This window comes from Cucumis melo, chromosome 9 (genome assembly GCF_025177605.1).
Source record: "Cucumis melo cultivar AY chromosome 9, USDA_Cmelo_AY_1.0, whole genome shotgun sequence".
Taxonomy (NCBI): Eukaryota; Viridiplantae; Streptophyta; class Magnoliopsida; order Cucurbitales; family Cucurbitaceae; genus Cucumis; species Cucumis melo.
In genome coordinates, this window is record NC_066865.1 from 2,552,386 (window position 1) to 2,579,702 (window position 27,317).

A 27,317-nucleotide genomic window follows, 5' to 3' on the forward strand; every position below is an offset into this window, starting at 1 on the left:
ACAAAACTCTTTTCTCGATACTTGGGTGCTTTATATCTCAAATAATCGGCTCTGGCTTAAAACACTCCAAAATACAAACGGAAAGGTTACTAACTCCCAAACGCAAATGGAAGTCCTAAAGAATTTTAATCCAGGCTTACATGTAAATTTAACTATCATATCAAAATTATAAAAGAATTGCTGAATCAAACAAACAGCGACAGCATATTTCCAACGATTTTACCACGCAAAACAATTATCCTAAGAATTATGATGAACCTTTTCTTGATTTCCATGAACAAGAGCTCCACAGGGAAGATTGATACGATGAAAACCACTCAAAATTATCAATGCTTTTCCTACATTTGTTGTTATTGAGGTATTCTTTACAACCTTTTTCATAAATAAATGCTCCTATAATAGAGAATCCTCCAACACTATATTGTATTGTATAAAAACATCATAAAAGGTGACTTGATGATATAGGTAATGACTGTCCTAGATAGTGTCCTATAAAAGAGAAAAGCAAGGACGTTTTTTTCTTAACCAAAATGTGTGTACTTGTGTGACGTACTTTACAAATAAATATTTTTTAGATGCAAGAATAACATTAGGAATGATCATAAAAAACTTATTCTAACCACAACTCCCGTGGAGAAGAAAAATGTTATTTCAAACCATATACTAGACATAGTCTATAAGATGGGAAAATGAAAAGACAAGAAATATAGGTTTTACTTAAAAGAAGACATTATTATTTACAGTGACTAACATATAAGGGAGCAGAGGAAAATTGGTTAGATTACCTGGCTTCTGTGGTTGCGTTCAACAAGCTTCCTACGTTGTTGAACGCCAAGGGAAACCCCAAGACTAGAACTCAGACTATAGCTCGCTATTTGAAACCGCAATTATTTTTTGGGATAAAAGAATCAGGTTACTTTCCGTTAGTAGAGGAATGTTTATGAAAAGGCCAAAGGTTCGCCAAGCGCTCAAGCACTGCAGCACTTTTGGAGAAGTAGCCGGAGAAGCCAGCGGGAGCTGATGGAGGAGGAAAATCTTCTGCTGGCATTGCAAAAGGACGCATCATTGTTTCCATTTTTTCTAGCGTTAGGCACGATCCCACTTCTTGCAACCTCTCTGGACCCATAATTGGCAGTGTATGTTCCTGATGTAATGACGTTGCTTCATTGTCGTTTTTCTGTCAACCAAGATTAGAACATTATTAGGATCAATTTGAATAATAGAACACCTTAGGAAATACCGTTGAAACCCGTTAACACTTGGGGCTCATTTTGATTGGCTATAGAACAATTTTTCTTTTTCAAAGTCGGTTTTGTTTAAAATATTACAATAAAAATTGTTTAAAATACACTTCAAAAATATTTCAAAAGCTATTATGGGTAGTTGTCGTACACTTCAATTTTTCCACGCACCCTTAGTTCTATACCCATCTAAATGAGTTGTAAAATTATCACACACTTGACATTCATAGTCAAATACTGTCATCTCAATTGCACAAGTTAAAGTTGACATTTATACCACTCAGTTATCCTGGTTTATAAAATAATAAATAACATTTGAATGTGTTTCAATCTTAAAGACCTAGGTATGGCATGACATAATGAAAGTAAGAAGCAGTGAAGTAAAAATATATTGCACAAGCTTTTCTCCTCATGAAAACTTAACAGTTAGATGTTTGTTATTAGCACCAAAACCAAAGTTATGGTACCTCTAGAGGAGACAGGTCTGCACCACGGCTGAACGTCATCTCTATGCGGAACCTTTTAGGATCTTCTAAAGCCACCTGCAATTTGAGATCAGTAAATTAGCCTCACAAGAAGTTTTCTTTTTCAATAAGAAACATAAACCATAAATTCACGGAGATGAAGAGTGTTTGATGTGGGGTGGGTCAGGTGAAGAGGTTCTCAGTGTGCATGATGGACAGGAAGGTCCGGCCTTGAATGGACATGGATATGGACTCAGACCATAAGAGTCTCCTGTAAGGTTAGACGCCTTTATGACCCTAAACAGTTGATGAGTTCGTAAACAACATTTCCATTCCTTGCTATGAATAACCAATCAAAGAATGTAGCTCACTGTTTTCATAAACAGTCTAATCAAACAAACTAGCATTCTTTACTGGTTAACCTAATACTGTATGCCAATCCTAAGAACAACAACAACGTTGTTGAGGGTTAAACTTTTGTGTGATCGCATCCAAACGTAAGGTTATTGTCTGGAGTAGGTTTTACACTTGCATTAAGCATCTCCATTAAACCTCGTAAAGGTGCAGCACCCTTGCATTTAGGAAACTATATAAATCTCTAGATCTCATAAGCTAAAACTTGCACAAAATGGTATCTTTTACAGTCAAGATATGCGGTTTCTCGAACCAAGCACCCAGAAAAGCCCTGAGGCTAACCAAACAAGAATTAAAATTCACATTTTACTACACAATTACCTCTGTATTCTCAAACATCCTGAGTACAATATAACTCATATAATCAAGCTCCTTGGTTTTATGCAAACGTTCCAAAGCACTATGGCAGACAAGACTATCCTCGTCAAGAAGAGACTCATCAAGGTTACAGTAACGGATAACGTTCATCAAAGAATGGATATGTGATTCCTGCCATTCGAACAAATAAGGTTAAATATGAGCAATATCAAATGCACATACGGCGAAGTGGTGGAGAATAATGACCTATGTAACACTAAATGACAATTCAGAACAAGCCTTCTATTAAACAGAAAAAAGTAACATATCAAGAATTGAACCCAACATTTAGAAAGCAAAAGTTCGTTACTAGAAAGGTGTTACAAACGAAGAGAACATGAAAAGATATGAGCTTTAACAACAAAATAGATTACAAGGGTTAGTAACAAAAACAAAAGGGTGTCAAGTTGGGTGTTCGGTGGAGTTAATTTCCTTCTACAAAAAGGATAACTCATACCAAAGGTAAAGATGAATGATTAGCAAGAATCAACAGTTTTAACAAAAAGATCATTTTTCTATTTTCTTATAGTTTATTTATTTATTATTACTATGATTATTTTGGATAAGAAACCTGTGCGTGTATACTAAGGACAAAAACAGACAACCTAGGGCAGAGGGCAGGGCGCCTCCCACCAAAGAAGCTAATTACAAAGTCATTTGATCAGAACTTAACAGGTATATTCCTGGACAAAGATCCTATAGCAATAACTTGGGGAGAAAACAACAGTTCAAACAATCACCTTGGGTCCTTGTTAGTATGTTGACACAAAAAGGAAAAAGTAGAATTCAGTCAGTACCATGAAACGTCTACCCTTGTTTGAATCATTAAAAGAATCAAAATAGTGATGACCATATATGAAAGTTTCCACTAATGCATGATTTAATCAAAATGAACAACTAGTAATTTGTAATTACTATACTTACTGATGTAAAATAAAGCCGTGTCCTAACATGGCGTTCAGGAGTCTTTACATTAGCATAACTGAAAAATGTAGGAAAGAAAATGAAACAGTTACGTCAAGCTGCAAGAGTTAAAAAAAAAGAAAGATAAATATATGAAACAAAGTCCCATTTTTACTTTGGATCCAAGCGATATTTGGTCTCCTTATCATCATCATCATCTGGGTCTATTGACATTTCACATGGCGTGTTGGATTTTCTATTGTCGTCATTTTTACTGCAAGGTTTTGATAGATTGTCTGCATCTTTCCTTTCAGTTAACCTTGAATGATCTTGATTACCCTTGGAATCCGCAACTTCAATTGCTTCTTCACGAGCATTCCGAAGATCAATCAAAATTTTGCCCAACAAACGGCGAGCAATCTAGCAGCAAAAATAAGAAATTTCTTGATATTAAAAAATTAGAATTTCTTGATACTACTGTTCTCTACTTGATTTTGTATTCAATCACAACTTTTGATTTTATATTCAATCACAGCTTTTTGCCAATAATATTTGATCCTACTCCTAAATATTAGGATATTAGTTCCTAACATCAATATAGCTCAAAGGTAATTAAAATGTACATATACTCATTTTCTCGTTTTCTGTTGAGATCACAGGTTCAAATTGTGACACCCCATATTTGATTTAGTCAATAAATAAATTAATGAATATATAGAGCTTGGATTTGGATCTAAGCATTTTGAATAAGTTCTTGGCTTAAAATACTGGCAAGCAGCCCTTCAGTTGTACAGCAAAGAGTTCTGTTTATGCTACAGAAAAATTCCCCACTTCTGATCAATTTTTTCTCTAAAAAAAATAGAAGTTAAATGATACAAAATACCCATAAACTTTGTACTTTGAGCCAAAAGATATCTTTGAACTTTTAAAATACCCTTGAATTTCTAAAAGAAGTTCAAAAAATGCCGTAACCATTAGTTTTCAATCAAAATCATTATTATTTTATTACAACAATACACTTGAACTTTCAAAAGTTACAAAAATACCCTTAAACTAAAACAAGGTTAAAAATAACCTAGCGTTAGTATATGAATAGAAATCGTTAATACCCTCTTACTCCCTTTTTTGTTAGTTGCACGACATTTGTTTATTTAAATAAATAGAACTTCCCACCCCCATTAATGTATATAGGCCATAATGAGAAGATAATAATGGAAGCACCAATGGATAGTAGGGTTTAAATGTGATAACAAGATTCTACATTAGTAGTTGAATGTGAGTTAACAGACAAATATACATTTTTGTGTACTTGTCTAGTGATCATTTTAGTATGTTTTCGAAAGAGATTTTGAATTTTGAATTTTATGAGGTTTTGTGGTATTATATGTTTCAACTTAATGTTTTTGTTTTTGTTTCGGTTGATTGTGGAGAAAATTGGTATAAGAATTAGACAAATCTATTGTATATATAAAAGCTTGGATTAGGAGAAATTTTTTTCCCATTTTGACCTTTCTTTAGAAGTAACTTCTATAATAAGGTATTTTTCCTTTCCTATTTTTTTGCTAATTGAGGAAGAAATGAGGTGATTTTATGAATTGATCAGGCAAATTAATTGTAACTTATAAATAACTAATAGCTCAAAAAAAACCAAAAATCTTTCTTTATAGCTCAAAACCAAAAGTTGTAACTAATCTTCTAAATGGAAATAACTAATAATCCATTTAATTATTAATTCTTACACAAAATACAATAAATGAACCTTTAGGAATTCTTAATATGAATGGCTATAAAACTGCTTTTTCTACCTTGGCGTTTGCACACAATTTGGATAGTCTTCCAGATAAGAAGTAATATCTTAGTTACATTGCATGTTTTCAGTCCTGGGTTGTTCATTTCCTTACTATTCTTTTTTTTTTTTTTATGCTTTTCTAGATGTGTTTATTTTAAAAATATATCTCTTGAAAATCTTACATTTCATCAATGTTTCAAGTTGATACATAAAACATGCACTTTAACATCTCCAATAGTTCAGTGTTCGATCTACCAACCTAGGGGCTAGGTTGATCAAATCGAGAGTTATTGGGTTTGATCTTTCCACTGATAGAAAAAGTATATCCTTAATTGATAGTATGCGATTTATGAAGCTATTGTTCTTTTTTTAAAAAAAAAAATTATCTCATCAATTGACATCTTTAACAATATCTATATGTACTTATATAAGAAAAAAACTTTGGGTTTGCCATCCTCTCTTAATTTGTATTTTTTTATTCACTCATCAACTCTCTTCTTTAAAATTTTCTAGAATTCAGAATGGTAAACCAATGTAGTGTAGTTAATTTATTTTTCTAATAGTTATGCAAAGTAGAATTGTCAAGCAATCATCATAGCATTCTATTTTAAGAACTATTTATGAGTTTAATTGGGATGAAAATTAATCAATTGAAAATGAAGATACTTAACAAAAAAAAAAGGTTGTTATAAGGAAAAAATCAAGCTACACAATAAAATGAAAATGAAACACAAATGTCACGTGCATGGCATGTGTTAAGAACTGTAGAAGAGAGTATCTACATGGAAAAACAAATGAGGATATCTATATAAAGTTTTTTAGAATTGATTTTTTCCGAACTCAAGAAAACTTCAAACAAATTGATCTCCATATTGACGACAGAAGCATTTTTAAATTCTTTTTCCTTTTTTTCTTTTTGAAAATTTAGAGTTATTTTTAATTTAAGCTCGGCTAACAATTGTCAGGAACATTCTCTAACCAATACAAATATTGTTAGCGTATGGTCCCCAAATAAAAAAAGCACACAGAAACATAAGAAACAGAAGCTAACCTTTGAGCCAATCTTCAGTTTCTGCTTTGGATTTATTCCATACTCATTTGGTATGACCCCGTCTGCAAGTAACTGCAAACAAATGGATTGATTACTTTAGCTAATGTAGTCGGACCATAAAAGTGAATACTGAGACAATGTAAGGCAGCAATGATTAAGGAATAAAATGTGTTGGATAAAACTAACGATCATACTCTTGACCAAGAGATCAGAGGTTTGAAATCTCCCACCCCAACATGTTGATGTGGACATCTCTTGTTGAGATTGCTTGATGTTTTTTATAAGTTCTTGGTAGCTTTATGTTATTCTTTAAGGTTCTTGTATTTAGTTTTATCTCCGTGGCTTTTGCCATTAGTTTGGTAGCTTGTCTTGTATAAAATTGCAATCTCTTTGCTAGCTTCCAAGATTAGTTAGTCCAGGTGTCAATTATGTTTTCCAGCCCCTTTATCTAATTAAAGGTCCTGCATTCGTTGTTCAATTCAAAAACTACAAACTCATTAACAAAACTTCTGGAAAAAAAATTAGTCTGACATTAAATGAAATCAACAAACTCCTTGAGACGTGTTTCACTTCTATTTATTGGTTTGGTTTGACATGCAATACCCATTCCTCGAGACACAGTTGTATATATACGAGACCCAAAATAATAGTAAGTCTAGCACAAGATTAAATGATTTTAAAATCATGACAATTTTAGATCATGCTGTAATGCTTTGAAGTGGTCAATGGTTTACTCGATAACCGAAGTACTGAATGTACTGTCTGCAGAAACTGTACCTGAGCAACTTGGAAGAGCTCATCCAAACCTTCCAGATTAAGATGCGCATTATGTAAGAGGTCGTATCTGTCAGTCAAACAAGAAACGTACTCAGAAGGAGATACAGTATAATTGGAAATAAAAACTCCATGTAAATAGCCTAATGCAATTTTCTTCATCTTATCTTTATTTACATTTGTATACTACGAGTATGTAATATGAAAAGGGAAGAATGTAAATTAGGAACCAAATTCATCTCCCCATACTTTATTCAGTGTTCATATCAATTGTCCAAAAATATCAACTATCAAGTCGGCAGACCTTGTCTTGTTACATTATAAGATATAGTGATATATGTGATTGAGAATCTAAGCATTGAAGTATGACATGAAACAGATGAATTGCCAAGTGTTGGATTTTAACAAATATACAGTATGCAGCTGTGCTTTTTACCCCCCCAACCCAACAAAAAAAAAAAAAAAAAAAGAGTTGGAAGAAAATTAAGTCATCTGCTTCCTATACACCAAAGATCATGAGAAGTATACTTTCAGTCTTTCACTAAAAACTGTTACGAAACTTAACTCTTCATCAACTAAACATATCTTGAATTCCTACAGAACCTGAAGGTGATGTTATTTACTAAAAAAATATTCCTGCCACACTATTTCTTAACGACCTATACACGACAGAAGCAGGTACAGTAGCTGCTACTTAACAAAGCAAATAGGAAGAAACAGAAATGAAACTTACTTGCAAGAATCATAAACATCGGGGATTTGTGTTATATCAAAGCGACTGCAAGATAATTTGAAACAGTAGTTAAAATGATATCCACGTAATAGCAACATTTTCATATGATATTAAATAATTCTGACCTAAGCTATCCTCGTGAAGTTCATAAAATAGTATGAGACAGAAAAAATGGCAGCATAATTTCAAACTGCATTATTCTTTTCTCCATGTTCTTGCTTCACAACTAATAAGGATATCTAACATTAACAAATGGTTAAAGTCAGTTCTTACTCTTTCCGTTCATTATATAGGTCTCTTTCAAGTTTTCTCCAGCGAGCATACATGAGAAGAAATCCCTCACTGCCACAAGGTAATCCGGCAGCAATACGATCGATATCAATATTGGTCTTACCAAGGGCCTTTGCTTGATCATAAGGTAGAATTATGTCGTACAAACTTTTCTCGGTAATCTCTTCATCTTCATCTTTAGCAAGGCATCTCACTTGTTCAGTGACCTTTTTAGTCAATTTTACCTAGAAGACAGCAAGCAATGTTGTTCTTACTATTTTACAGCTTAAAAACATGGACAATCAGCAAGCATAGTTGTTCTTGCTTATTGTTGAAAAGTTTTACCACACTTTTTTATACAAAATGGACAATGCTAACAGAAGAGGATAGAAACTAACATGTATTACATTCAAATAATAATTACCAGTTTGGGTAGAAGATCAAAGGCATTGGACGGCAGTCCTGCTCCATCAGTCATCCATGGTGATTCAGCCGAACCATTGCTAAGAGTTATCTTTCCACGTGATGTAATGATCTCATTCAACCTTGCCTTTGTAACAAATGGGAGAAAACCATATAAATCACAATCACAAAAAACTAAAATGTGGGACTAAACCAGTACCTTTCTTTGATGAGCAAATCAAAATATTAAGCAATTACCTTGGCTTCCTCCATCTCAGTACTGGCATTGTCAAGTCCGTCCAACATAGAGGAATCCTTACTAACAAGGGAAACCTTCAACGAGATGACATTATGAGCTAGATACTCCAAAATGGTAATATCCATTCAAAACTGCACTGAGAGAAAGCTACAAACCAGAATTGGTGTTAATTGACCTTCCAGGTCGAGGAGACCTTTGGCAAATGCAGCTGCAGACATCTGCAAATGGATATTATTCAGATAACCCAAATGTGAAGAACAGGTTGGTCAAAGCTAAACAATTCGGATGCAGGAAAATGATTGAAAATACATGAAATAACATAAATGTTTCTGTGGAGAAACTAAAGATGCACTTCCATCTCTTATCAAAGATTAATATCGAGTTTTTGTTGGAAGAAATAATAAAATACACACAAACAATAAATATTTTTTATATTCATGAGTGTTAAAGTCAGCTTATGCACATCTTGACTAATCTCATGAGACATACATAATAAAATAGAAAAAGAACAAGAGAAACAAATCCACTGATACTGAAAGAAATACATACAAAATTTACAACATTCACTAGTAATATACCTGAACCCGACCCTCGTCAGAGCTATATATTTTTAGATCATGCCTATATGTGCTGTGGAGGCGAAGCAAACCTGTACCTTCACCTGAATGAGAGGAAAACAATTAAGAGGACCGCATAAATACAAAAGCTATTGCTTTCAAGTTTCAGTCATTTAGGGACGAATAGAGAAGAAAAACGGAGGTGAGTAAAAACTCAAGATCATCACACAAATTGCAGTAAAAGGTGGCTCAAGCCAATACAATGCTCTTAGTGTTTTCAATAATCATTGATATAAGTTCAACAAAATAAACATAATTCATATGTTTACTTTAGATCAACAACAATAATTTTCCTGACATGGTCCACTGACTCCACTGTATATAAAGATTTATAATTCTAACCTGGATACATGTTGTTGCGAAAATATCTTCCAAGTTCTTCAGCCTGAAAAGAAATGAAACACACAGAAGTGATGAAACAACAACCAGATTTTTTTTTTTACATGAACGGAAGTAAAATCGCATGCATAGGTACGAAACCAAGAATCAAAACCTGTTTTCGACCAGCGTGTGTAAGAACACCCCCATATTTAAGAACCATGAGAGCTTCCACAGGTCGTTCTTCCTCTTCACCATTATTTTTTGTTACTTTAACCCATTTTAGTGGCTTCAGCTGAACCTTCCTATAGATACCAGAGAAATGTCCACCCTGGGAAAAGAGGGAAAAAAAACAGAGCATGAAAATGAGGGAGAAGATGTGATTTGTATAATATGACAGAAAATAATAATTGAAAAATGTGTTGGGGGTTGGGGTATGCCATAGATATTTTGTACTATAGAGAAGGTAAAGCAGTAAAGTACGCATGGCAAATTCTAAAAATGTAGGAAACGTGTTTGTAAAGGATACTTTTTCTTAAAGAACATATAAAAATGGATTGTGAATGCTGTACAATACAGCAATTGGAATGGACCTCCCCTCACAACTTTCAATCTTTCTGATGGATTTCTAGGGTTGAGTTGAATTGTGGGGCTCTGTTCCTATGGTTGACCATAATAAGATAAGTGATGAGATGGGTTTATTTTTTCAAACACTTCTCACCAATTTTTTTAGGTTGATGTGCCCACATGTCCCCAATATTCGGACATGATGGACGTGAAGTGTTAGAAATTTAGAAATAGAAAAAGTTAATACATTTTTTGTGTATCACACTCGTGGCTGGAGAGGGTAGTCCAAATGAATAATTTTCATTCTACAGACCATTTTAGTTACTGCTGGTAACCAAATATTTGCACTGCCTGATGTAAACAACAAGATTCTTTGAATTTTGCATTCGTACAACAGATAACAACTACATAAGTCATATGATGGTTGCATCCTAAAACAACTTGATGGAGAGGGGCTTTGAAATTAAGATGGCATCCCAAACAAAAGTTGACAGACGTGTGTGATACTACTAATGCCCTTTGTATTAGTTAGGGCACCAATCCGTCTGAAATATGCAAGGAGGGGGTAAAAAGTGAAGTCAGGGAGAGTTACTGAGAGTTTTTGTGATGGGAGGGTGGTCAGTATATATAATAATGTTTAAGGAGTATTTAGGGTTATGCTTTTTGTATTGGGAAGTTAATCAAAAGAAGGAAGAGAACCAGCTCTCCATGATCGGCTGGGATTGTAAGCCTTAGGGCTACATCATTATACCAACAGCAATAGTAGTAAGGAATACCTTACAGTATTCTTTGATTTCTCCTAAACGAGAGATTGAATTTTCTCATTAATAGTATACAAACAAGTACTGGTAACTTATAAGCATAAAATTAAACAAACAAAACGAAACCTCCTCAAGCACTGCTTTAACTTGACGAAGCTTCTCTGCATGTTCAAAGTCCTCTGCCTCACTATCACTTTCTCGATCTGGTCTAAAATTTACAAACAGTCCACAAATAAACTAAGAATTTATATCAACGTCATTATCTTAACAAGTAAATTTATCATGGTGTTGGTTTTACATTTTCCTTCTTACAAAAATGGTAAACACATAGATAGAAAATAAACTACAGGATAATGCATGTTCCATTACATAAAACCTCAAAATAGAAAAGGTCTCCAGTTTGCAATATTTGAATCATGTTGAATAGATGATTGGTAATGGAAAATAGCCCTCAATTTCAGTGAATAATATGATACATCGAGAAGAACAGTTGGATAGATTCATGATAAAACAGAGAGAAACACTTGCTAAATTTTAAAATAAAGTCCTGATGAAGTTAAATGATTGCAGACTGATACCTAGTACGAGGTACAAGCATTCTGGTTGCATCTAAGAGATCCTGCAACTGCACAGCACTTTTTAACTTTGTCTGCAAAGACAAAAAGAGTTGGTGTCAAAAAGTTTTGTTTAGTTGGACAAAAGCGAATTATGGAAGATATAAGTATAATTTCCTCAGATCTTGGGCGCCCCCCATTATACTTCAACATTAAGTTGAGCAACTTCTCCTCCGTAACCTTCAACTTCACCTTCTGTTTGGGAGTTCTATCTCCACTGGCCATATAAAGTGGAACTTATGTTAATGTTAAGAGGTAAAGAACTGATACATTACATGGAGAGAAATCAAAGTAATGTAACATACTGCCGTATGATAGCAATTACACATCGTAATTCCTCAGACTGGCCAAATGTGCCAATAATACCACTTCCTTGACGAGTTAATCCTTCAGAGACCTGAATTTGTTCGTTCACTTTCCATGGCAAAGTAGGAGGAATAGCCGAAGAAAGATGCGGAGCTTTTGCATCTAAAAACATCTTTCGGAGAAGACAAGCGGCATCATCGTAATACCTATGGTTACCACTTATTAGTTAACTATTTGCAAAAACAAAAATTATTTTCGGTAGGGGGCGGGGGGAGTTACAATTCATCTACAGTTGCCAAATATTAGTTAGTTTACTATTTGAGCATTCTGCTTCACCTATAGCCAAATTACTAAACACCTAAGAAGCACGGACACAAACACGACGTGACAATATGCCAATTTGAAAAGAAAATGAGAACATGGACACGTTGGGGATACACTCTTTTTTATGATTCTTTTTTCAGAATATATACAAATTTAACTAAATGAACGCCACCAAAAAGCGATGATTATAAGAGATGAAATGTTTATGTTTCTAACTTCAGTTTTTTATGTTTATGTTTCTTTGTTATCTTTGGTTAAAAAAATGACCTTCTCTTTTCTCTTTTATTATCTTAGTTTAACATATAATTGATTTGGGCTTTAAATTTGGGTCCAACATAAAAGGTTGGACCATTCTCTTGAAACAGAAATCCCAAACGTGCCCAGGAGGTGTCCTAAACGTGTACCATGTCTGAAATTACAAACAAATAAATAAAGTAGCACGCATAAATTTGTGTGTAAGATACGTATACGAAGGTGACCTAAAACATCCTCTTTGTTTATTGAATGAGGATGTTTTTTATTCCAAGGAGCAATTTTGAGGACATAAATTACATTCAATTTGCAGTTCACAATTTTTCTCTACCCTTGATAAGATTTGTTTTGATGTAAGAAAAATTTATGACCAAGGTCCAAGCTTCTACCAAAAGGATTCTCCTTAACAGAGAAACAATGTTATTCTAAGAGAGAACCCACCACCCTTATTTTGTTATATTTTTTGACAAGAAATAAATTTTAATTATCTATCAAAAGGAAGAAACAGTTCATGGTTATAACCTTTAAGAGAGAGAGAGAACCATAAAAACACCAACAAGAACAAGAAAAAGAAACCAAAAGCAAAACTTACCGGACTCAAAAACACTAAAAAGAAAAACCAAAATACTACGGCCTAAAACCAACTAGCCAGCCAACCAAAAGGAAAAATTACAAGGACAAAAGCAAGCCACCAACAAGCCCCGACGACAAAGGGAAGAATACAAAAGGTTCGACAGGAACTGCAACGGTCACAGACCAATGAAACTAAAGTTTGTAAAGAGAAGGCAGCAAAATATATATAGGGAGGACACCAGGAAGAAGCCTTCAGGCAAGATGCTTTACCCATGACATATGTTGGCCATGGAAAATCCTCTAGAAATCAGAAAGGAAGGTTTTGATCTCATTAAACCACTAAAGATAGCCTTTGAAGACGAAGTTGGACCAAAAAGCAATTGCTAGACATTATCCCTCAAAAAATTGGAGAAAACCCACAGAAGATGGAAAATCGAGAAGAGCTTGCTCCAACAAAATCAAGAATACATAAAATTGAAAAACATACTTATTCGATAAACAAAGAGGACATAGTGAGAGAGGAACTTTTGTTGGACAAATTACGCTTCTAACTTACTGAGACTTTCGGACTTCCCGAGAGCTGTATAAAATTCTTTATCTATAGGAGAAGGTGATAACAAATGATGAGTTGAAGACTTACTGAAATTGCACCTGAAAAGGCCCCCACACTCTGAATTGAAGAGAGACATCCCAGTAATGACTAAAAACCATCAATTTAATTCGGAAGAAGATATTCCACAAGAGGGAATTAGATTAAAGACATTTTCTCTTAGATTTATGGTTGGCACAAGAGCTACCACAAACTTCTGGGAGGATTTATGGATTGGTGAACTCTTCTCCCTCTATAACTTCCCCAAACACATTTGCCTCGTCTACTTGAGAAATTCTTCCACCCAAATTTTGGGATCATGGTCAGAGAAGAAATATTTTGGATGAGGATTCTTTTTCTTTTTCTTTTTTTAAGTAATAATTTCATTCATTGATGAATGAAATATATTTTGGATGATAAACTAGAAGAATGGATTTCTCATTCCTTGTTGGTTTCTACTTTATATTTCAAGGATGAGACAGATGGTTGTTGAACAAACAGTGCCTTCCCGTACCAATCTATTGTCATGAGCTTAGCCATAAAAAGAAACTTGCATAACACACCTTAACCACTATTTCTCCAAATCAATTTGGCATGGAAATAGTAGACTCCAAAGGTGGAAATTTTATTTTTGTGGGAATTTGCCTATGGTGGTATTAACAGCGCAACCTTATTTAAAGAAAGACTTCCCTTTTGCTACATTTATTCAGGATGATGCTCTGTCTGCCCTAGGAGAAAGAAACTATAATGATATCCTTGGCGTATAATGGATTTGTGGCTTTTTAATATCTATGAGTGTCCGAGACAGCTTACGCACACCTCAACTAATCTCATGGGACAACCCGGTGATTCTACAACATTTGGATATCTAGGAAACTCATAGGAAATTAATTCCTAAGAGGTGGCCACATGGATTGAACCCATGACCTAATTAGATTTATGGCTTGAAAGTACCAAAGTCTTCAACAAAGAAGAAAAGTCACTTGGCTATTTCTTGGACTATGTTATGTAACTGTAATCTCCCTTTTAGTACTTACCAGCTTTTTGCAAAAAATTGAAAGAGTTCTATCTTTGGCCTGAGGCTTGTCTTTTCTCCCCTAGTTGCATACTAACAATGAAACTAACTTATGTTGTAAGATCTATACCATGCAACTGCTGTGCTATATAGTGATTTTCCAAAGGTATAACCTCTGATACAATACAACCTATAGAACAGATCCTGTTCAAGTAAGGTGCAAGGAAAGGTGTAAGCTGTCGTTGCACTCCTTCAGCGCTTTTATTTGGAAAAATATGGGAGAAAAGAATTCAAAATTAATTGGATGAGTGGTGGAACATAGCAACATTTTTTCCCCCTGTTGGTGTACCATGTTCTAAGATTTCTGTACTTCTGACACGTTTAAAACAAGGAGCCATTTTTAAGGGCACTTGGTCAAGAGCGATTCCTTACCATAAAAAATCTTCTCTCAAACAAGCTCAACTGTTAGATCACAACTCGGAATAATCTTTAGCCCTTTCCCCTGGTTATTATAAGATTTAAAAATTAATGCAACAGTGTGGCAGGTTGTAAATAGAAGTAAAGAGCCAAACCAATTGAAAATTAGGTTGAAGTATAACTTTAATTCTCAAAATTTACTTGAAATGAGATATGAAAAGCATGAAGCAAGACAAACCAACGAAATGTATATGAATGTTGAATTACTTGTGAGAATTTTTAACAAAACTCCAGCCGTTTACATCACAAACATATGAGCGACCTTCACACCGTAGAAGATCAAACCCACAAACCTGCAAATAAAGTAAAAAAAGAATGAGGTATTAACATGTACACCGACAAGTAATTTAAGGAAAAGGAACAGATGAACATCTATTGTGGCCATGCAGCTCAACGTAATACGAGTTTATTGTAAGTGAAGCTAATTCATCTTTTTTTTCCATCACAACACAGCTTTCATTGAAAAAAAATATATATATTAGAAGAGTACAAGGGGCAAGTATAAACCAACCCCCAAACGATCTTACAAACGGAAGCTAAAAGTGAGGTATGGAACTACAGGAGCTCGTTTTTGTAAAAGTACAAAATAAGTCTCATCTATAGGCATTTCTTAAGGAATGAAATGAGTTACTCAAATAAGCGATTCAACAATCCATACTTCACAGCTTATTCATTTAAAAAGTATAAAAAGAAGATGAAATCAAAAAATTAAAAAATTAATCTACATTTGGTGCCTGTGGGGTAATTTTTTGTTTCTTGTTTCTTTTTATTGTTTCTTATTTCTTGTTTCCTTTTTATTGTTTCTTATTTCTTGTTTCCTTGTTATTAATTAAAAAAATCGCAAAACTACACCTGGAGACATCCTTTAATTTCTTGTTCTTTTCCTTTTTATTGAAATAAAAAAATAGAAACTGTATCGTTCCTTGTCCTCATAAAATTTGAAATTAAAAATGAATAAATTTTCAAGAAGTTGAATTTTTAATATTAAATATACAAAACAAATTATATTGAATTTATTTTTAGATATTTTAGAAGAAAATGAAAAATAATGCTTTAGTTTGTTGTTTTTCAAAAAAAATGGTTCTTTTCCTTACAAAATTTCTACACAATTTTAAAAACATTTATCCAGTAAACTATTACTAAATTATTTAATTTAACAAAATCATGAAAGAGAAAGTATTGTAAATGGCAAAATTGCTAAAAAATATTTACAAATATTGCAAAATTTTAGAATCTATCAATGATAGATAAACACTGATACAAAATTTATCAATGTCTATAGTTGATAGATTCTAAAATTTTGCTATACTTTGGTTTGCTTTGCTATATTTGAAAAAGACCATCAGGAAACAACAAACAAACTACTATATACTTGGGTTGTTCAAGCAAATGAGTTGAGCCATTGAACAATATGAACAGTTTTTATTACATAAAGCACTTAGAGAGAGTGCCAAAAAGAGAGATAATATGGATTATTTCATGATCAAAATTTATTTAACGTACCGCTTGCCTAAATGCACGACAAACATCTCTAGCCATTTGCTTTTCAGCAGGAGTCAATAGTACAGGATATCTCACCTGAAAAAGTACAGATATACGGTACAGAAAACCTTTCCTTCAGTAACACACAAGTATAAATACAGCTATAGCTATAGCTTAAATGATCGTCGATGTAAATGCTAGCTTAAACACCTCTTATGCTTTCAATCAACTTGATACAACTTCTACTTGACTCAACAATGTTTTTTCCTCTTATTTTATAACAAAACTGTTCACGAACAAAAAGAGTAATAATAATAAAGAAAAAAGCCAACAACCTCCTAAGAGGGAAAGAAAAAGGATAAAGCGAAGTACAGAGGAGCCAAAGAGATCATAGAAAAATCTCTGCAAGGCAACAATGATCTGTAACCACAATAAATGCTAATATCAACATGTAGAGCTCTTCAAGATGAAGGCATCAAAATGATAATATCCCACTGATAAGAAGGAAGGGTAGTAAACAATGTAAGGGAATGGGCTACTTCCAAAAGGTGACTTTTTTCACTTGCCAACCTCATTTTACTGAGGGGTGTAAGCATTGAACAATCCCTTTAGAGGACAGAAACTCATTAAGGGTATGGTTTTGAAACTCATGACCATTATCACCCCAAAGAATAGCTATTTTTGCATGGAACTACGTTTCTACGATGTGATAAAAGCTCTGAAATACAGAGAAGACCTCGGATTTATTATTAGTGATAAGGAAGACCCAGATAAAACAAGTATGATCATCAATAAAGGTCACAAACCACTATTTCTCAGAGGAGATACCATTAAAGGACCCTAAACGTCACTATGGATAAGGGTGAACAGTTGAATTGGCTAATAAGGCTATAAGGGAAAGGGACCCGATGCTAATACACACATCACAAGATAAAGAGGAGACATCAACTTTAGAAAAGAGATTGGGAAATAAAAACTTCATATATTGAAAGTTTGGATGACCCAGTTGGAAATGTCACACCATATAATCTTGTTCCGAAATAGTAAAATATGAAAATAGTCAACTAGTCTTGAGTTACTACTAGCGGAGGTATCATTGTCAAGGAGAGAGTCCCCTACTATGCCGAGCAGTGCCATTCATCCTCCTCGAGCTCAAGTCCTAAAAGAAACAGCATGAGGTAAGAAAGTAGCTTTACAGTTCAGTTCATGAGTGATCTTGCTTATAGATAGCAAATTATAGGAAATCTTAGGCACATGCAACACATTATGGAAGGATAGCCCTTCATAGGGAAAAGTTTGCACCTTCCTACAAATTGGAGCTAAGGAACCATCGGCTATTCGGATCTTTTCATTACCAGCACATATAATATAAGAAACAAAGTGCTCAGAGCAACCTATCAAGTGATCTATAGCACCTGAGTCTAGGATCCAGGGATTCTTCCCATCGACACTGATAAGACTAAGGGACTGAGGCATACCTAACTGAGCAACTAGCACCTAGAGTGGAGGGTGGACTGGGATCATTCTGGTTTACAATGAGGTCAGGTGGTTGAAAGGTTCCAACAGACTCACTCATATAAGCACGCCCTGAATTACATTTATCATTTGATGAACGTTTCTTACCTCCTAGAGGATGACCATGAAGTTCTCAACATTGATCCTTAGTGTGCTATTGTTTCTTGCAATGCTCACAGATAGGGATCGGTTTCCTGTTGTTCCTCTCACTATCATGGGTAGAGGATCTAGCACTGAAGGTAGCGGAGTCCGTAACAAGAGTAGTTAGAATACTCATGGCACTTGTACGGTCTTTTTCAAGACAGGCTTCATAGCACAATTCTATTAAAAAGGAAAGAGGTATTTGGCCAAGCATATGACCACAATCAATGTCAAACATGGGGTTGAGAAAGTCATAAATACGATCTGCTTCTTCTAGCCTAGCATACTATATGTCATCATTCGAAGTATCCCATTCTGTCTCTTTGCATAGGTCCATCTCTTGCTAGAGTAAGGAAGGTTTATTAAAGTAAGGGGTTACATCCAAAGTTCCTTGCTTGCAAACATTGACTTGTTTCCTCAGTGTATACAGACGAGAATCATCGCTTCGAATGGAGTTTCTAAGTAGTGTCCCATAGATCCTTCGAAATTGCTGCATAAAGTAAAGGCTTGCTAATTTGTGGTTCCATATTATTAATCAACATGGACCGAATAAGAGAGTCCTCACCTCTCCAAAAACGTTCCTAGGCATCACGACATGGGGGACAAAGAGTCTACCTTATCAAAAAACGGAATTGGAGAAGTCTCTTAAGAAACATTTAGACCGATTGAGACCAAGAAAAATAGTTCTAGCCATTCAGTTCTCTCTTGGAAAGACACCTGTAGATGGTGCCAGAGAACTGGTTTAATAATTTGAGAACGAAGTAAGGAACAAAGTTACTGGGTTCTTAAAATACATCGGCAAGTTGGTTGGTTTGGATTGTGCCGAAGATTCACCAACTTCAAACCCTGATTTATTATGGAGTTGATCGATTTTGGTACCACGGATGTGTGGCGCAACACACGAAATGAGGGCATTCGTGGCGCATGGATGTACTGTTGACCAAAAGGGCGCTACGTGTGGACTTGGGGAAACCAAGTGGGAGTAGGTCAGTTAAACAGTGGAGGAGTTGGACAACAACACATGGTCGTACGCACTAGGCAACGGTGGTGCCTGGGCAGAAAGGCTGGCGCATGCAGCTAGTTTCCTCCACTAGGCAATGCGGCTGGCTCCAAGAGTAAGACAGAACTACTCATCAGCGGCTTCTGAAGCTGTTGGAGTAGTTTGTCTTGTGGTCAGTTTGGGTTTCATCAAGATTGGTGTCTAGGGTTTCATCTTTGCCCCACTCTGATACCATATTAAAAGCAATAAAAGAAAATAGACACCAAGTTACTTAGAAACCCAAGTACTGGGAGAAAAACCACAATCCGACTTTCTTATAGTTATTTCTTATGAACAAAAGATACAAAGGGGAAAAATAAATAGGCAACAAGCTTATGATAAAAAAGAAAAGAAAATTAGGGTGAATCTTTCCTTGGACCAAAACCCACTAATTCTAACAATATAACTTACTTGACTATCTTGATTTGGAAAGAGAAAATTGAGAAGTACGATTTTCCTTTGATCTTAGCCTTTAGGAATGTAAATAGTAGTGAGGGCCCTCTGGAGGTAGGTCCCAAGCGTAAGGAATTGCTCCCTAGTGATCAATGTTGGCCTTTGAGCTCGATTGACCAAAAATCTCCTTATCCTGGTATATTGGCTATTTTCAGGGAATCGGATTTGCTGTTGTTTCTTACTTGCGTCATTTTCTGGCTAAAAATGCAAAAATATTCTCTCTTGAAGTTTCTTATAAAAAGTAAGCAGAAGAAGAAGCATTACAACCTTGTGGGAATGTTGGAATGATAAATAGCACAAAGGGGTTCATATTTCAGCTAAGCTTCTTTCCAAAAGGTGGTGATCTCTCCATTCTCAACTTAGTTGCTAACTCTAGTTTTGATGGTACCTATCAGCCTAACTGTATGATTCCAAGGAGCAGGAAAGGAGGAAGCTGTGGGCTACTTTGGCATTGGGTCTGAAGGAAAAACCAACTCTATTTGCGGACGATGTTAACAATTCCAAGACTGCCGCTAGAATTGCACATTAAAAAAAATATTTTTCATGTATTAATTAAAAACAAACACAAGCACCCAATAGAAGACTATACTAATAATACTGATAATTAATTAGTAAAAATTTTGAAATTTAAATTTTAAAATAAAATTTAAGTAATTATTAAAATAAAAAATGAATAAAAGTAAAAATAAAAGCCTCTTCCATAAAAATTGTAAAAGGAAACGCAGCACAACAAAAACCCACAATAAAAAAAAGATGGAGACGACCCATGAAAGTCTAGGAAAGAGTAAATAGGCTTTTTTTCCCCTATAAATTGAATGATATACATTATGTGACATATAGAAGCCACCTACTTCTTTGCCATCAGGATTTCTCATAACAACGCCATCAACAACGGGAGATTTACGTGCCTCAGCATGGGCATATTCTGGACCAACAGTGTAAACCTACAATCATTTGACAAGACAATCAATAATTATACTGCTCCCCCATTAATAAGGGAAATGCAAGAACAAACAATTGTAACATCAGAAATTGAGAAACATTCCCAAAGAGACTACAGGTTTTATTTTTAGATGAAATTCGTTTAGAAGCTAATCAACAATTTCAAACATGGATAACATGTACTCATCTTGCAAGCAAGTAACGAAAGAAATGATTTTCAATAGGGTAACAGATGAAAGAGAGTGTACAGAACCTTGACATCTGTTCCTCCAGTTGGCATAAATTCTTCATATATATATGAGCCCTCACGCCTTACTCTTCTAACCTCCGGATGAAACTCACTCGATCGGTTGCCAACCTGAAGTTAAATGATTAGTAACAACCCACAAAAGAAACATCCAAATATTGAATCAGTCCCTCTTAAAATTGTAGAATAGAATCTAGAAGTAGAGCTATTGGTGTACAATATTTTTCCAATAAGCTTCCATGTGACTCATCTTGGAAAATAGATTTGCAATTCACAACAGGAAAATTACAGTTGTTTTCTGTCAAGGTTCTCTCAATATGAATGTAACATAACTTTTAGCTTCAACAAATCACCTTACCTTCCTAAATAATTCCTTCATACCCCCACCAGCTGAACTGGGGTAATATATCATTATGCTGTGATCATCCCCTTCAAATAGTGACAAGATAAAAATCACTACGAATGAAGAATTTCATGATAACAAAGCAATAAATTAAACAATGTACATGTTACATACTATATAATTAATGGAAGGAGAATAAGACCCTTGCAGAATGATACTCAAGAAAATATTTTTTAGAGAGCATCGTGTATGAAAATATAGCAAATTATTTTTACTACACGCTCTCATTGTCAAAATGTAAAGTTATACAGCATATTTAAGGAACCTAAGTTGTATAGCATATACAAACAAAATTTCTTCAACAGTATCGTAGTTTGACCGTTGATGTCCAAGGGTGTGCGAAAGGAGCAAAGGCTGTTTTTATGGCTTGTTGGGGTGTGCAATCTTTTGGGTTTTGTGGGGTGAGTGGAATAGTAGGGTGTTTAGAGGAGTGGAAATGAATCCTAGAAAAATTTGGTCCCTCATTCACTTTCGTGTTTCTTTATGGGCTTTGATTTCTAAAACTTTTTGTAACTATAGGCGTTATTTCACATAGTTTGAGTCTCTTTTTGTAGAAAGAGCTCCTTTTCTTAAGCTTCCTTTTGTATGCCCATGTATCTATCATTTTTTCCCAATGGAAGTTTTTTTCATTACAAAAACGACGTTATTATCAACCCAACGATGATGTGAACTTTCATAGTCTTTTTATTTTTTCCATAGGAATATTGCATGCATTTTTTATGAGAAAAACAACTTTCAACGAGAAAAAATGAAAGAGTACAAGGGCATACAAGAAAACCAGCCCACAAAAATACCCCAACTAAAAGAAGAGGACCAACTGAGAAGAATGTCACCAATGGAATACTTACAAAAGGATTTCGAAATCGAAGTCCAAAGGGAAACATGAAATCTAATCAAAGACCGTTATGTTCCCTTTCCCTACCACGAAACACCTGATCATTCCTCTTCCCCAAAATGTCCCACAAAATAGCACACCCCCCAAGAACATAGCATGCCTTTCTCCCACTAAATGTAGTTAGACAGCTAATTAATTAATTAATTAAATTAGCTGACCTACACAAATTCTTAGCCACCTGCTATTATAAAGATTATTGAAGAATGTAACAAAATGTTTAAAACTGCATAGTTCCCAACATAAGTAAGACTTTGTGCTCTTGCTCTCTTTGAATCAAAATTTAAGATTGAAGTAAATCTACGTCATCAAAATCCTAAGTTACGAGCAAAATACATGCTTACAAAAAGATTCATGGAGAGAAAAAGAAAACAAGAAAACAATATAAGCAAGCTCACCATCAACTGGCTTCTCCACAAAAGGCTTCCAAAAACGGTTACCATTAACCTCAATGAAGTCTTCTTCCTCTATAAAATATTCCACGTCTTGGTAAGGCACTTCTCGATTCACAAGGGCATAGCTTGGAACAGATATTCCAAACATTTCGAGACGCTTGCATCCAAAAGCAAACATGAAAATTAATATTTATTATTTGAGTTTCAAACCACCGAAAGACTCGTGCAATAATAGTTTTTTCATCAAAAAATTGTGTATGGACAGACTGGAATATAAAAAAAGGCCCACAAGAAAGGAGCAACCTCTAAAAGAACGGGACTCCAAGTACGCAAAGTAGCACTGGTAGAACAGTTACCAAAATCCACATGATAATGAACAAGAGACCAAATATCACTAGAAACCCTACCCATGCCACTAAAAATCCTACTATTTCGCTCGCCTCACAAAACCCACAAAATAGCACACACCCCGGAATGGCAAAGAAAGCAACCTTGTTATGTATGGGTGTTTTATCAATGTTACGTATCTAATTCTTAAGACTATGTGACATCTATAATAAAAATAAACTTCAAATATTATCACTTCCGGGGTGTGAACTTTCATCATTTTGCCAGTCATATATTCATAAAATATTTCCATAACCTATTTATTCAAAGAAAAAAAGACACAAGATGCATAATTAAAATCATAAAAATAAAATAAAATAAGTTTTTTGATATTAAACAAAGATATATTCATAAGAGGAAAGGTAACAGCTTAGGGGCCAGGGTTGAGGGAACCCCTTCCCAACAAAGCTACAAAAAATTATTTGTAATAATCTGCTCAATGTTGCCACTAACATAAAATGGGTCAAAAACACACGCGCACACACACATCCTCAAAGATATGCTTTGAAAGCAAAAGAAAGTTGAAAATTAATCTACTCCTATCATCAAAAAGCTCCATAATCAAAGGGTGTAAAAAAGGAAAATGTCAAGCAATCAAGAGGGCGAAAACAAAAGAATAAAATGATTTTCTTGTTTCACAAAAGAAAATCATTTTATCATCTTCAAAATATTTTGCACCAAAACAAGCTACTTTACCTGAAAAAGCCATTTCATCAAGAAACCAATTACTTTTAGCTGGAGTTCATTTGAACTGTTTTTTTAGGAAAAAAAAATGAAAGAATACATGGCCTGAATATTGATCTAGCAGGGAACCAAACATAAAGGATCGAGCTCCTTCCCTCAAAAGTACGTCCCTCTCCCTCCAAAACCTCTATAAAAATACACACCCCCTGAAGCTTTTCCTTTTCCCTAAATGGAGGGGGAGTTCTTTTGAACTGTTTGGGGGAGAGACTTTTCTTTTCTATTCAATGCTTCAAGCAATAGCCAATAGTTCTCAAGTTAATGAATAGTCTTAATTTCTTCCATAAAAGAATGAACTATGTCTTTGGGAACTTCAATTATTTGAATAATTTTGCAATGGACAGAATTTTAAAACACCTTTTCAGCTGGCTTTAGAGGAGAGGATATTTCTCATGTTTCCATTCTTCTGCATTTTTTCTCATCTTAATGAATTAACTTTCTATTAAAGAAGAAACATTCATGCTCCTTAAATCAGTCAAGGTTAAGCACGTAAATTCAGTAATCATGAGAAAGTCAAATAGAAAAATTAACGGATTATATGATCAACAACATACTAGATAACGTAGAACAAACCACTACATTTTTTTAAATGAAACAAAACTTTTCATTGATATAATGAAAAGAGACTAATGCTCGAAGTACAATAAGGCATAACTCATAAGATATATTAATCCAAGTAAGCTAGAAGAAGAGGGATCAGCAAGGCACCCAAATATCCTGACTAGGTTGAAAACCACTGCATAAAAAATTGGCGAGTTTACAATATATAAAATAAAAAAGAAGCATACCTGGTAAACCTTTCTTCTGTCGTGAAGAAGATATTGTGGTTCCAACTCATTTACCAAAAAGGGCCTGAAGATGAAAGTGTATTACCAATCATTCTATTGATGAGTTAAGCATAATAAGGAAGTAAACAGCTTTCTAGATGTCACAAGAATTAAAAATTCAGGTGGCCAAAGACAACAAATAGATAACGAATTAAGAGAAATATTCTCCACTCGCAAAGAAAATTTGTGGGTGATGGCAATGACTGCCAAGCTTCAACATTCAATGAAGCTAACTCCAAAAAAAAAACAGAGAGAGACCCAACTGACCTAAATACCAAGTGAAATTGATAATAATTAGTCATCTATTAGGTGATCTAAAATTATATACCATTAATGTCCAATAACAAAGAAAAAGAAATACCCAACTAACTTAAATACCAAGTGAAATTTATAACAATTGGTCACTTATTAGGCGATCTAAAATTATATACTATTAATGTCCAATAGCAAGGAGCTTTGGTCATTATTTTTCCATGTCACAAATATTCATCCCCATAGATCACAGCAACATCCAGAAAATGGAGCTGTATACTGCCAACTGCGAACATTTTGAAGTTCATGCAGTAAATTGTGTTCACAAGGTATCTTGGAGGATAATAGGTCGATATCTATCTAAGTACACCCTCCTAACTAAAGGTTTTTTGTTTTTGATTAAGATGGAGCGGTTTTCTGCCATTCCTCTCTGAGGTTCCAACTTCAAAACAATTATCTTTCACTCTGTTCCTTTTGCCTACTGTAACCTTCTCAATCTGAGTTCAAGTTAGTTTTTCTGGTATTTTTACTACAAGCTGGTTTTTTATGTTGATGTGTTACATCGGGAGTTCCTAGAGAAAAAATAAGTAGTTACATTGAAACTTTCTGTTTTTTACTTACATCAAGACTAAATTTTTACAAGTGGTTCAATCTTCAATGTAGAGTAATTAATAAGGCTGAAAAAATTTAAATGAAAAGAACCAATATTTTCTAAATTATTCTGGAAAAGGAGATGCCTGCTTAAGCTGGAAAAGGCCTTGGAAGACTGCCAATACACACAAGAACTAGCATGGCCGAAGCATCAACAAAAAATGTTCCAATAAACACAATGCACTTGAACACATGAGTGAGAAGTAAAGCTTACTTGCGAAGAGCAGCATATTGTTCAACCTTCTCCAATGGATAGCCACTGGAGTAAAAGGCAATCAAGCAATCACAGTCTGGCCATCTGAAACAAGAATTCTGATTGATTACTTATAGACAACAAGAATCTAATCGTTTGTAAAGTAGAGTGATCTAGATTCACCAGCAAACATATGACACTACCTGAGCTATAACATCCAAACCTCAAACTCTATAATTTCATGCCCATGGCATATTTGAAGCAGGGAATAGAAAAACTAGCATCCTTTTGGAACAAATAATCTACTCGATGGTTAGCACAAATAATTTGCAAAATAAATCTTCAAAGAATCAAAACATCTATCCCTTTTGGTACAAACTCCCCAAATTGTAGCTAAAACTTTGTTAGTCGATCCTTTCCTTTCTAAAAAGCTACTTCTCTAGAGTTCATTCAAGATAGCATCAATGCACCAAGTAAATGATGAAAAGTCTGTTCACGGTAATTAGAGAGGAGAGGAGCAAAATAGCAGATAACCTTGAAATACATACGATAATGCAGAACCAACAACAAATGGAATTGAATACGCTGTCTCAGAATAGTTATATTCTAATTGTAACCATATACTACTGTACCTCTCTATTGGTTCTTCAAGAATGACCTTGTCCCCAAATACTACTATCTACTCTCGATCCACATATGACAAAAATAAAAAAACTAATGAGCAATAAACATCCATAAAAACATAATTACAATCTGAAAAATTAATCTGCGCAAAAATTCAATACAACAATGAAATCTAAAATCCGCAAACCTATTCAAGATATGAGATCTGCCAAAGAGAAATGATCTTAAACAAAAACATCTCCAATGTCCATTTATAGTTCATTAATAATTAAAAATAAATAAATCAATAAATAACCAGAGTAATAACAACTAGAGGAGATTAGAACTTGTTAAATACAAGAGAGGTAGTAGGTTGGATGATGAAGAACCTCAAATTCACCAAAGGCCTCCAATCTATCTAATATCTGTCTCATTGGCGAAGAAGACACCTATGGAGTGAAGAAGGTGATGAAGTAAGTTGATAAAGCAAATAAAAAAAAGTTCTGTTACAGAGTTAGATGCGGACATGATTAAGCTTTGCGTCGCATTTCACCTTCTTTACCATAACGCACACTCCAATCCTTATCTTCTTTTCGTAAAAATCATTCTCTTCAACCTCCATATCTCCCATTCCAGAAATAAAGAATCTAAATCCAATTCACACCTTCCTTCAATGCCAAAAAATCCACTACAAACCACACACAAAAACAAAACAACATCAGCAGCAAGACAGCACCATAAACAAATCCACGACTATAACACCAACACATAAAGAAGAAATCACTATGAAAAAAAAAGCAGATATAAATAGAGAGAGAGAGAGAGAGAGAGAGAGAGAGATGAGTAGCTACCAAGGCGGAGAAAAACAGGAGGAAAGATGAAGAAGAAAGTTGGCGAAGAAGATGGAGAAGGTTAAGGACCGAGAATAAAACGGAAATCGTAAAATGGGAGAGAGAAAGTTATAAAAGTTTGATGTGAAGAACGGAGAGAAGAGAAATGGATATGTATGGAGAAGGATGACGGTGAGAGTTTTTGTGTTATTGATACGGAGGTTGGGACTTGGATTCCGGAATATGCAAACGAA

The 27,317-nt window shown here is 34.5% G+C and overlaps 1 protein-coding gene across 2 annotated transcripts; it reads right to left on the reverse strand.

Moving 5' to 3' along the window:
• Positions 1 to 690: 690 nt before the first annotated feature.
• LOC103498465 (inositol hexakisphosphate and diphosphoinositol-pentakisphosphate kinase VIP2-like) lies at positions 691 to 27,317 on the reverse strand. 2 transcript variants are annotated; one of them, XM_008461068.3, is made up of 31 exons: positions 27,085 to 27,317; positions 26,760 to 26,921; positions 26,623 to 26,682; positions 26,263 to 26,309; positions 25,652 to 25,735; positions 24,496 to 24,559; positions 22,583 to 22,736; positions 21,248 to 21,318; positions 20,896 to 21,000; positions 20,552 to 20,644; positions 16,574 to 16,648; positions 15,278 to 15,363; positions 11,840 to 12,046; positions 11,652 to 11,751; positions 11,499 to 11,569; positions 11,047 to 11,128; positions 9,768 to 9,923; positions 9,617 to 9,659; positions 9,236 to 9,318; positions 8,813 to 8,875; positions 8,657 to 8,731; positions 8,421 to 8,546; positions 8,000 to 8,241; positions 7,727 to 7,771; positions 6,997 to 7,063; positions 6,220 to 6,291; positions 3,555 to 3,799; positions 3,401 to 3,458; positions 2,441 to 2,608; positions 1,709 to 1,783; positions 691 to 1,177 (listed from the first exon to the last, which is right to left on the reverse strand). In XM_008461068.3, the coding sequence occupies exons 2-31, from the start codon at positions 26,862 to 26,864 to the stop codon at positions 914 to 916; spliced, it is 3,186 nt and encodes a 1,061-aa protein (XP_008459290.1). In that variant the 5' UTR covers positions 26,865 to 26,921; positions 27,085 to 27,317; the 3' UTR covers positions 691 to 913. The 2 variants fall into 2 exon arrangements, with proteins under 2 accessions (XP_008459290.1, XP_008459292.1); XM_008461070.3 differs by having other exon boundaries at positions 26,787 to 26,921; positions 27,085 to 27,316.

Coding starts and splice junctions, on each gene's coding strand:
- LOC103498465 (XM_008461068.3), bottom strand. CDS start 26,864: ATGGGAGATATGGAGGTTGAAGAGAATGATTTTTACGAAAAGAAGATA. Junction 26,310..26,622: donor AGGCCTTTGGTGAATTTGAG/GTTCTTCATCAT, acceptor GATCGAGAGTAG/ATAGTAGTATTTGGGGACAA. Junction 8,732..8,812: donor GTCAATTAACACCAATTCTG/GTTTGTAGCTTT, acceptor ATCTCGTTGAAG/GTTTCCCTTGTTAGTAAGGA.